Here is a 12,348-nt window from a genome sequence, read left to right as displayed (position 1 = left end):
ACCTGATTTCTCTCCACCATGGGAGTGAAAAAATTTGGTTTATTATGTACTTGAGTGTTGCATTAATAGGTTTTTCTTTTGAAGATGTGATTACTAGACATATTTCACCATTTCCCTAAAATAGCAGTTGTTTCTATCTTGCACTTCCTGTGACTCCCATCCTTTGCAGCTCTGCCACAATTCCATCCATCTATCTCACCCCCTGTCTTCCCCGAGATCATCTTTTAATAATTTGTATACACATGATAGAAGGTGGTACATGAGATTGATTTTTTATAGTATTTTGCCATTTTGAAGTGCTGGTGACAGTGTAGTGATTCACTGAGTGTCTTCAGGTGATATGGTACCATGATGACACACCTGTCAAGGAATCCAGTGATTTCAAGCTGCTGTTCCATGGTGACCGCTGCTCCCTGGTGATCCATGAGGCCTACCTGGAGGATGCTGGCATCTACCGAGTGGTGGCTGTGAATTCTGCCGGCGAGGCATCCACTGCTTGCTTCCTCAATGTGGATCGTAAGTCATGGCAGGGAGCAGAGTTGTGTTTTCTGAGTAGTTACTGCAAGCCTGGCCATTTATTCAAGTCAGTGACACATGTTGAAGGTATTTGTCTGACTTTGACTGTTAATCTACACTTGATATGTCTGTATAGTAATTATCTTTTCTTCAGGAACTTGCACCTCAGTGAACTTGCCTCTCACTTCACAGAAAAAATGTAAGAAATTAATACATATGTGTGAACTGTTTCCTTCCTCCCTGTCAGCTGCCCCAGAGCTGCCCCCACCACCCCCTGCCCCAGAGCAGCACACTGTTGTGGCACCGAGGTTCTCGCTGCTCCCGACAGACCAGCATGTAGTGGAGGGCAAGCCTGTCACTCTGCGGGCCGCTGTCACTGGCCACCCCCGGCCCACTGTAGCCTGGTACAGGGATGGTGAGCCACTCCAGCATGATAATGACCTACAGGTAGGGTGTGTGTGTGTGTGTGTGTATTTACCTATTTGTGTATTACAGGGCCCGAGCTAAGCTCTCTGTGTCCTGTCTCCTTGTCCACTCCTGTGTGTGTGTGTGTGTGTGTGTGTGTGTGTGTGTGTGTGTGTGTGAGAGTGAGAGAGAGCTGCATTGAAGAGAATATTGAGAACTCATTATGTTTTAGTTATGTATAAAATTTCTAATGATGCATCTTATGTTTGAAATGTTAAATAGTACTTCTGTCTACATCATCAGATGTGCATTTGTTCCCTCCATCTCTGATAAACTAATAAGATCTTTGATGCTCCTAGAATTTCTCAATGCCTTTTGTGTTTCCCAGATTCATGAGAGTTCAGATGGCAGTTTGAGCCTGACGGTTCATACCACAACCTTGGACCACACTGGACAGTACGAGGTTGTGGCATCAAACAGTGCCGGCACAGCCAAGAGTGTGGCATACCTCAGCATTGAGCAGCGGCTGCCCACGCCTCCCCCCACAGACAACACTGAGCCTCCAGTGTTCACTAAGCTCCTCAATGACACTGTTGTCACTGCTGGCAACGGTGTTAAGTTTGAGGCAGAAGTGACAGGCGTGCCAGCCCCCACGGTGAGTGTCCTTGAAGTTTCCTCTCCCACAGTTTCTCAGGACAGCAGTGAGTCTGCCTTGTGTAATATGAATGGTGACACTGTGACTGTTGCTTGTGGTAATGGGATTGATGACCAGGGAGGGGAAACAGTAGTTGACGAAAATGGTAATGATACTTCATGTATTGAAGGTGAACACACACTTAACAATGGGTCAGGCGTCTTGGGAATGAACGATTACATGAACATGATGTCTAACTTTAGCGTTAATGGTGTCCACCTCGAAGTAAATGAATCAAGATCATATACTTTGAAAGAAGGTACTTTGCATTATGAGGATAAATATTCTTCTAATGATAAAGATCATAATGAAAACTATAGAGGTTTAGATGAGGAAATCACCAGTGATAGTAGAGAACCAAAAATTGAGGATAATGATTGTAGTGAAGAGCATGGTAATGGCAAAGATAAGTCTCCTATTTTGGAAAAGACAGAAAATAAATGTGAAAACAGAAATAGTTTATCAGATTTCCAAAGTATGAAAATATTAGACATGGAGACTTACTCTCGCATGATGATGGAGAATGTGGTTGTGTACGGATCACTTGATGACTCAGCCTGTGTGGAATCAACAAACTTTGATCAATTTGAGAAGTTTAATGAAATCACTGTGTTGCCAACTGAAGATTACCTGAGTTTAGTTGAACCCAATGATTCTAAGGATGAATTTGTAGTTGCCCAAGTAGAAAAGGAAGAGGAAGAGAAAGAGGAGAAGGAGGAGGAGGAGGAGGAGGAGGAAGAGGAAGAGGAATTTGACGTGTACAGTGACACAGAGGAAGGAAAGGCTGAGGTGACTCATGAAGCACCCTCTCAGTTCATTGACCTTGGGCTGACTGAGGAGCTCCAGCCAGTCAAGCTTGCAGACTTGTGGAATCTCATTAAAGACAAATTGCCTAATCCAAAGCTAGGTGATGCCAGCAGCAGTGAAACCACTTCCACGCAGCAGTGTGACAGCACCACATTCATGAGGAAGAAGTCTGTGTCTCTGTCCTCAGAGGGTGACCATGACTCAGGCTACTTCTCCAGCAATTTCTCCCCCAACACTCCTTGCTCAGAGTCCAGCATTGGGTCTCCTCAGTCCAGCAGGTCAAAGAGAAACAGTTTCACACTCACTTCTGAAGATGCATCGGGTCGTAGTAGTCCAGGTGACGACCCTTTGTCATCGCCTCCAGCAGTTTCTAAAGTAACTGAAAGTGAAAAGAATGTTGTTGAGAGTGCTTCCAGTGAGAGTTTGAAGACTTCATCTGTCAGTTGTCAGATTTCTATAAAGATGTGCTCCAATGAAATAAATGAAAGTCAGAAATATAATGACTCAGTGATTACTGAAGATGGGAAAAGTCTTGGGGAATCAATGAAACTTTGTGGCAAGGAACTGCAGCCCATCAAAGAATGTTCCCCTGATTCTGATGAAGGTATTGATGAGAACCTAAATTTTATGAAGATGGAACATGTTGATAAATATGAGGATGCTAGCATTTCCAAAGCTGAAATGTCTTTGGATATAGATAAGAAGGACAGCTTTGTACTAGATGTGAAGGAGGATAAAGATAACATGAACTTTTTCACCACACCTAATGAAATGTGCTTTGAATCTAAAAAGCCAAAGAACAAGCACCCAAATGATAATGAGGAAGTCATTGTGAGGCGATTCTTGGTTCCTGAGTGTGAGTATGTCTCAGAATACCTGAGGTGTCCCAGCAGCCTGTCTGTCATATCAGAGGAGAGCTATGTCTCAGACTATGAGGAAAATTCCCAGATAAGCAATGATTCAAACAACAATGAAGACTGCACATCAAAATACAAACCAGACACAACCAGCAAGATGAGTGTTGACAAACAGACTTTTGGTTTGCCCCTTGTCAGTAGGAAAGAGGAATGTGCAGATAGTCATGATGATGAGTATGAGAAGGAGAAGAAAGCAAGAAGAGCTACCCGTCTGGCAAAATTAAGAGAACTTACCAAAATGCTCCAGAAGCCTTCCAAAATATCAGAAAATAATGCCACACCTGCAGAGAGCCATTACATGCAACTATCAAAGTCTTCTGTTGTCAGCAAAACCTCTCTGGACACTCAAGTCAGTGGCTCTCTGGGTGATGTGCTGGTGAGGGACAGCAGTCACCACCCTGCAGGGTATGGAGATCCAAAGAAGCCAAACAATGCGATGGTCTTCGTCATTAAGACAGTGGATAAGCTGTCCAAGCTGGAGCTTAAGCAGATCATCAACGAGAAGATGCAGGCAGCTCTTGGCACGAGCCGAGCACTGGTCAGAGCCATTGTGTTGCCATTTTCTGAAGCCATGTACATTGACCTGAGTAATCCGGCACAAGTCCACGAGGCACCCGGCAGTCCTCTGGTGGAGCACGGCCGCAGCGTGGTGTTTGAGACCTGCCTGCATGCCACCCGGGGTCAGGGTCTTGCATTTGATGGAGAGACTCTTGACCAAGACATTCCTTTCTTAGTCCAGGCCGGCTACTACTTGATCTATTGTCTTTATTACAAGGCAACAAAACCAGAAAAGTAAATATTTGTCTAGTGAAACACAGTGTGCTTGCATCAGTGATGACTATAAAATGCTGAGGAATTAGCCAGTGCTTTATTGCAGCTATAACACAAAGCTAACACTGATATATGTTTACCATAATAATTATAGCTCTCTTCATTTCCATGGTAATACATTTGTATCAGGGTGCAAAATTTCACCATATACATACTTTTATCAAACCTACTAACCTGAGTGCAGTGTGACAGGTAGGTACTACTGTTATTTTCTTCCAGTGGACATAAATGTAGGGAGTGTGTCCTCAACTTTCAGGAAGGAACTGTTATACCATCTACTCTTTACTTTCAGCTGGTATGATGTATTTCCTTTTGCTCTTAAAGATAACAGGTTCCCTCTAGCAAGAGTCATTATCTTAAATGAAGTTGAAAAATTAGGGAAATGTTAAAGGATATCTTTTAGCTTGTGTCTTTCCTATAAGTGATGAGAATTAATTTTGGTTCAGATAGTGTTGAAATGAAATATTCAACTCCAAATTAATGACTTTTATGTTATGGCATATAGCACTTGTAAGGTATACTTGAAGAATATGTATGGGAAGTGCTGTTCAGCTTCCACCCATTAGTGGTTCAGGCAATTTTATATATAGTGGTACCAATATTAGGGTCCCTATCACCACCCATGTGCATCTTTGGTGTAACCACCTAGAACCTGGGTATCATGGTGACATGTAGGTAATTTTAAACCACTTAACAAATGGCAAAGTTTCAAGGCAGTACTTGGTGGGATTCGAACCTACGCATGGACGTCTGCCCGATCCCATGCTCACCACCTTATTCACTATGCCACCACCTTTACCACTTCTTGTTCATATATATCTATGTATATATAGTGTGTATAAAGTTACCCTTGGGGCATTATTATGAAAGACATGCGTACTTTTTAGAATAATTGTGCTGAAGGTATGTATAGTACATAGGTGTACATTTTCAGGATGTAGATGCTGCCTTGACATGCATACACAGTTTTATAAGATTTGACTTGATGTAGTATTTTATTTGTCTTCTAAAGCAATTGCAAGAGGTAACAAACCTTTTATGACTGCTGTGTGAAGACTAAGTGAGATTCCAATAACATCTGTGTTGTGCATCATATGACACATCCCTGTGTTGACCAAGTAGGTGCTAGTAGTGTGTGACGTCAATAAAAGTTGTACATGGGCACATCATTGATTCCTTCACCACGGCACACCCAATGAACCAGTGAAAAGAAGAATGAGCTTTACCTTCTTTCAAACTTTATTCGCAGTTCAAATATATCTGTGAAACCTTTATTGTGACAAATAGGACAACATTACATACATTTGCACAAAAATATGCCATATACTATGCTAAGAATAATACCAGAGATTAAGCTGAAGGTGTCCTTACATATGGACATTCACAGCAACAACAATTTTTCCTACAAATCTGATTAATTCGTAAATGTACAGTAGTAATTAGAAAGCTTTTAATGTACATGATACAAACATTTGTTGTGAATTATAAGAATAAAAAGACTTATAGGATTATTAGCAGCATTAAGAAAGACTACACACTATCCTGCAAGATTACTGTATCAAATACATCAGTGATTACATGTTTGTATATTTTTGTTTTAGCCTCTGCTCCACTTTACTGTGTAGCTGTGGCCTTAAGACTTCTCTGCCAGCCTCCACTTATGTCTTGCCTCAAGGCCTCTGTCATCTTGCTGTCTTACATTTACTGTTTTCTGTTGTTGTAGTGCCTTTGTGTCTAAGTCAGTCATTGTGTGAGGCAGACTTAAGGCATTCTGTATTGGAGCCAACACACACACACACACACACACACACACACACACACACACACACACACACACACACACACACACACACACACATTTATGTACACAGCTTATGCTTATTAATAGATATGTCAAAATGGTCCTTGTAAGAAAAGTGGAAATGTAAACACACCCGCCAATTTTTTTTTGGCAACAGGAATAACTGAATACAACCTGAAATGTTCAGTGAGAGAGGCTGTATATTGTTCATGCCAAACATGTTTTTATTTCTTCAACTCCTACAGTAATGCTAAATGGATTTGTGACAATGATTTACAAAATGCTGTCATAATGCACACCAGTAGTCATGTTTATATAATATCAATACTGTTCTATCACACTTCAATAAACTTCGTTGAATAAATAATCAGACATCATACCACAGATGAGATATGCATTTCATAATCTTATACATAGCTACAACAAATTCTGTGCTCTGTAAGGCTTGAAGGACACAACAGATGAAGTAACTCTTGCAGTCTTACATGGAAAATCACGGAAAATTTCTACAGGCTAAATTGGTGTTTTCTGTGGACTGACTACAACATTCACTTGCTTAAAAAACAGAGAAATTGAAGGGTAGTTTCAAAGTGAATTCTTAAGAAATATTTGTTGGTTTTTATTGTACAGTGGACGGGGAAAACTTTGGTGGATAGTTTTTTAAAGAAAAACTGTAAGTAATGTTTTCTACATAAATCTATACATCTTATTCTTGTAAAATGTTACCTATACTAATTCATATATCATTACCTCATTGAGAATAGCAGATCCATTTATCATAATAATCAAAATGTAAATCTACCTCTTTATCTGTACACCAGACACCAGACAGACTGACATTGAAAAGATAGCTGAGACAAAACATTACATCATCTCATGTGGGAAGGTGATACAAAGGAGAGAAAACTCAGTGTCTCCTGGTTGTCTTTCATTACATGTTGGCAATGTTGCTTCACCTTAGCCAGGGGGTGTGGTCGGCCCTTGTCCTCTCTACCATAGGATTTAGAATGGTTATATTTGCACACACATTTGCAGGACACATAGCAAGTGTCCATTCTTTATATAATCCAAGGGTTGAATTCTGACTTAGTTGACTAACCTGAATTCTGATCCCTGGGAATGACAGTAATGGTTATGATAATGACAATGAAAACAGCAGTCTTTATATACATATTTCCTTCACCATCACAGATCACCTGGACCTTGAATGACTGCCCCATCACGGGCCAGGAGTACCAGCGCGGCCATCTCCAGTATGTGCTGGGGGGCACTGGCAACAAACACACTCTGGAGGTGCCGGTCACATCTATGATGCAGGCTGGCAGGATTGCCATAATTGCTGAGAATCCAGTGGGCAAGGCAGTGTCTGCTGCCGCACTCAACATGATTGGTGAGTACCCATGTGGTGGTAGTCATTGGGTGCATCTTTTAACTACACCAGATCATTGTAGCAGAGTGGGCTTTCCTGTTGTTAAGGTCTTTTGGTCTTTTATGAAAGGTGACAGTTAAGTGTTCACAGGCTGAGGATAAGATTTCAACTAAAGTTTTGTATCTGCAGTGGCAAATAGAATATCATTTTCTTGACTTATTTATTAAATGGCAAAATTTATGCATCTCAACAATGACTTTTTTTCATATACAAGAATATGTGGAGTGTCAAAAGACTGCATAAGTATTTACAGATTTTCAAACATTCCAGTTTAATATTCTCTGTAGACTGAAGATGCCTCTTCGCAACAGACTTGTCTTGTATCAATTGTTCTAATATTCAGTTACCCAAAGAAATGTATTTGCTTTAAGATCATTGTACAAGGAAACAAGTCAGTGAGTCGCTCTAAAAATTCATGGCACACTTCACAAATTATAACATTAAGCTCTGACTGGCCTCTACTTGTGGGAAAAAAATGTTATATAACCACTTAACTTGAGAAACATCTATCCTTGGCAGAGGAGAGAGAGAGAGTGAGAGAGAGAGATTCTGGGGGTGATCAGAAACAGGCTCAGGCTGTTTATAAGTGTGAGTAAGAATGACTGGGTTCACGTACCAGCTAGTGAAGTGGCCATGCCCTAAAAATATTCATAGAAGATTGGCCAACTTGTGTGGATTGAGTGAATGGGTGAGGAGGGGAGTGTAGAGAACCAGGTGATGCTGTACATGAAGACAGCATCCCCCTGTGTTGTGGAAGTGGTGTCCAGTACAGACATTAAGCTCCACTCTCCAATTTTATTATTATCCAGGAATTATATTGGTAATAGTACAATTTTGTCAGACATGTTTTCCCTGCATCTGCCCATCACAGAATATGTATTGTCTTAACTATTCTCTTTGGCTTGGTCCATTAAGAGTTGTCACGGTGGATCACTCGTCCACAGCCAAACGTTCACTGGACATCAACATTATACAATATTTACTAAAAGTATTGTAGGAATTATACCACAGAACACTAAGATAGCTTTGGGTTTGTTAGATGAGTCATAAAATAAGGGCACTTCATTGATTATATGATATCAAGACTAGCAATGTAATTTATTAGGTATCATCTATTTTTTTTTTTTTCATATTTTACGTGAAATATTGGAAATTTAGTGCAGCTGTTTAGTAATGAATGTTCATTAATATTCTGCTCAGCAGACGTTCTTTATTGATATTTGAAACTGCTTTGTCATGCTTATGTGAGTTGGTTAATGGATATCCGAATTTTTATCATTTATTCATAATTTAACAGTAGGAAGTTTAGTGTGTTGTTCTGGTTAGTTGTGTGGACAGGTACTGTTGAGCGAGGCGCGATGTACCACTTTAGTTGTGCCGTCATCTTGATCCAAGAGGAATGATGATGAAGGATTGTCTCAAGTGTGTGATGACAAATGTTCGTGTGTTGGTCACTGCGTCAAGGCACGTGAGAGCACCTCGTCACTCGCCAACTTGTCAGTATCAGTGCGGGCCTCGCACGCCGCACTTGACACATCAGTGGATATATCTCGGTGTCATGTGACTGACTGCCGATGGAGATGGCGATCTTGTCATATTGAACACACTTTCTTCCTATAAAAATGAACTGCTGCTCCTCGCCATCTGAGCACTCATTACTGACCATGAGTTTACTGTCTTCTGGCAGACACACGTGTCTCCTCCCACGTCCAATCAGAAAGGTGTCCATAACACTGATAAGATCCCATGAGCCGTGACAAGTGGCCGGCTCTGCCACGAGTCACGTGGTGGCGGCCCATCAGCTCCTCCACCGCGAGGTGAGATATAAATTTAGATGGAATGATTGGTTAAGGTATTGAAAGCCTCAGAAAGATATATGTAACATAGAAAAATACATATCACATCTCGGCAAGAATTTGTGGTTTTATCTCATCGAGTATCACGCTAGGAAAGTGTAATCACTTTACTGATCACTGCGTTCAGTCTATGTACACGTGCGTTAACAATAATCTCACTACTGTGTGCGTGTCTACCGCTTCCTCGCGCCGCCAAAACGCCGAACCGTCGCAATGTGGGGACAGCGGCTCACTGTCGCTGTCGCATAGACGACATGACCACCATGGCGCCCACGCAGCCGAACCCCATCCACGCGTCCCTGAGGATCTGAGCGTAGTGGCTGTGCCAGGCAGAGTGGATGAGCGCCGCCAGCTGGTCATGGAAGAAAATAGTGACAGTGAGACATTGGCCGATCCCCACCATGCCCGAGCGGGAAATGTCCAACACGCCGGGGTCCATCACCTCGTTGAGGGTCAGCAGGGCACCGTGCAGCGCGGCGTGCTGCAGGGGCTGGCCCCGCGACGAGCTGTCCTCGCATAGGAACAGAGGCTCCTGTCTGGCTACCGACACAGCTTGGTCCACCACCTGATCGTTGAGAAGCTCCAGGATTGTCTTCAGCATCTCCTCCTGGTCGCCGTTCACCACGTTCTTGAATCCCTGCACAAAGAACAGGTACAGAGAGCCCTCGGCGTCATGGCTTCCCGGCGCTCCCTCCCTGCGACTACCCGCGTTGACGTGAGTCTGGCGCGGTGCTAAGTATTTGTCTCTGCGGCCGAGGGGAAGGTCGCGCACCAGATGTTCGTAGCTGCGGAGTTTGTGGATTCTGCGCCTGGCGAGGCGCTGGTCCGCGCTGCGCCGTTCAGCTGCCTTGCCCGAGTGGCGCGACGGCGGGCTGAGGCTCCTGCCTCGTTCATTGAGGTTGAGATTTATGATCTTGAGACGTATCTGAGGCGTGGCGGGCTCAGGGCGCTGGATCTCCTCCACCTCGGTAACACTGCTCGCCATGACGGCTGCCTGGCTAAACTGGACACCGATCACACCGAGAATTTCATGCCAGGCCTTTTCTCGCGGGGCTACAGTGGCGGTGGTCCGACTCGCGTGTGTCTCGTGTGTTATCTGTTCACTGCCTTGTTTGTGACTACCTCCACACGTCACGGCAGCTACCAGTTCATTAGGAGGGGACAGAAGGGAGGGAGTCAGCGAGAACGAGTGCCAAGAGACATCGCGAGCCGTATCAAGCTGCCAACATCATGTGCCTTCACGCCAACCCAGGCGCGGCGTTGACTCCCAGCACGTAGGGCCGCGGCTCCCCCAGTCACGAACGCCACACGTCACGGCCGCACTGGCTGGGATCGAGAGAGTCCTCGTGACCAGTACGAAATAGTAATCTGCTCCTCGCCAGGTCTCTGACCCCTCACCCCATCGCCATTCCCGGGAGATCAGGACTAAGTAGAATCAGATGCCGTACATGCAATGCCTAATTTAGTCCAGTGTTCGTGAGCCTTGCCCCGCGCTGCACTACGCGCCTAATGCCTTGGTTGCCGGCGACGGGCGGTACATGACAGACTCGATCCCTCACATCCGTCGTGCCCTGCCTACTGGAGGAGACTTGAAGGTCACAAAGGATTGTTTTATAACGAGCCCTGTGATGGACTGACATGTGTGGTAGTGGGCCATACGCTCGCTCTGCCATGGTGACCCCATAAGACATTCAGACAGACGATAGATATCCGCAGGCAAGCAGAAGTGACGGCAGAGGGAAAACCAGGCGTCAGCGTTGCAGATTGACAGAATTAGAACCAAGACTGCGTTGCTTTGTCTTCAGAGGGACCTGCTTTCATTAATTTTTGCAGCAAAATTAATGGTCTTCTGTTCTCCTTCCTACCGCCCATCCGCCAGCACATGTCGATACTTTTATTGCGAAATTTCATATCACCATTCTTAACTTGCAGTGTTTCGTAATGTGTCACTTCTCCCAGTTTTCCCTGCGATACGAAAGAGAGAGAGAGAGAGAGAGAGAGAGAGAGAGAGAGAGAGAGAGTGCGCAACACTTGATGGATGAAGATACAAGAATGAAGCAACGGAGGGATGTGAGTTTAGCTCTGGCCAACACTCACTCTCTTAAAATAAATGTTGTTATAATGGCGAGGCCTCTGTTGACGCGGGCTGCCCTCCCACTGTGTCTGCGTCAGGAGTCATGAAGCAAGCTGTAAAGGTTAACAGATGTTGCTTTTGTGTGTATCCCTATCCTTACCTCGCTCATATTTCTGTATTTTGAAACGCTTACCTTACCTCTATCTTATAATTTGTAAAGGTCACGGAGATGGTTAGGTATTAGTAATGTTCTTGTTCTTATTGGGTTTATTCCTCTGCCTCTTGACCTCAACTCGTCATTATCTCTCTGACCGTGTTTCGAAAAGCTTTCTCACGAGGAATCTTTTCTAAGGCTACACGAATAGTCAGGCTTTCAGGTTTATTCTCCCCACTGATAATGCTGAATTGTTTACCGCTAGAACCGATAGAATTAAGAACATTGAATACCACTAGAATTACGAAGAAAAGTATTGAAAACCCCCTTGATATTGCCGAGTAGTAATTAAACTATCATTATAATTCTGAAAGAACACCCTTGAAAACACTCATTAAACATGTACCAAAACATTCTAAACTTAGTCGTGATAAGGCACTGAAATGTTTGGGAATGTGGCTCCGGTCTTCTATGAATAGATAAATACATTAACTCAAGTAAATTCCACTAGAAAATATCAACACACGTGCTGAGAGAGAGAGAGAGAGAGAGAGAGAGAGAGAGAGAGAGAGAGAGGAAAATGAGTAAAGGGAGCTAGGGAGGTACAAGAGAGTGAGGAAGAGAAGCGTGGAGGGGTGAGCAGGCACGGCGCCAAACAGGTACACAACACGATGCCAAGTTGATGGGGAGGATGAAGGAGTGTATGGAGGAGTGTATGAAGGGGTGAGGGAGAATGAAAGAGTGTATGAAGGAGTGAGGGAGGATGAAAGAGTGTATGAAGGAGTGAGGGAGGATGAAGGAGTGTGTGAAGGGGTGAGGGAGGATGAAAGAGTGTATGAAGGAGTGAGGGAGGATGAAGGAGTG

The 12,348-nt window shown here is 43.6% G+C and overlaps 2 protein-coding genes across 2 annotated transcripts in view; one reads left to right on the top strand and one right to left on the bottom strand.

Moving 5' to 3' along the window:
• Positions 1-12,348, top strand: part of LOC123506326 (titin-like) — a 140,761-nt gene that overhangs the window by 90,831 nt on the left and 37,582 nt on the right. The window contains 4 exon segments of the mRNA XM_045258296.1: positions 336-516; positions 764-963; positions 1,310-1,576; positions 7,163-7,361. Coding sequence (XP_045114231.1) covers positions 336-516; positions 764-963; positions 1,310-1,576; positions 7,163-7,361 — 847 coding nt within the window.
• On the bottom strand, positions 5,774-10,727 carry LOC123506324. Its single transcript, XM_045258294.1, has 2 exons — positions 9,699-10,727; positions 5,774-9,608 (listed from the first exon to the last, which is right to left on the bottom strand). The coding sequence occupies exons 1-2, from the start codon at positions 10,239-10,241 to the stop codon at positions 9,486-9,488; spliced, it is 666 nt and encodes a 221-aa protein (XP_045114229.1). The 5' UTR covers positions 10,242-10,727; the 3' UTR covers positions 5,774-9,485.

The sequence above is a fragment of the Portunus trituberculatus genome, chromosome 19, assembly GCF_017591435.1.
Source record: "Portunus trituberculatus isolate SZX2019 chromosome 19, ASM1759143v1, whole genome shotgun sequence".
Lineage (NCBI taxonomy): Eukaryota > Metazoa > Arthropoda > Malacostraca > Decapoda > Portunidae > Portunus > Portunus trituberculatus.
Note: the sequence above shows the minus strand (reverse complement) of the source record. Positions and strands in the feature narration are given on the sequence as shown.

Coding starts and splice junctions, on each gene's coding strand:
- LOC123506324 (XM_045258294.1), bottom strand. CDS start 10,241: ATGGCGAGCAGTGTTACCGAGGTGGAGGAGATCCAGCGCCCTGAGCCC. Junction 9,609..9,698: donor CCCTGCTGACCCTCAACGAG/GTGATGGACCCC, acceptor TTCCATGACCAG/CTGGCGGCGCTCATCCACTC.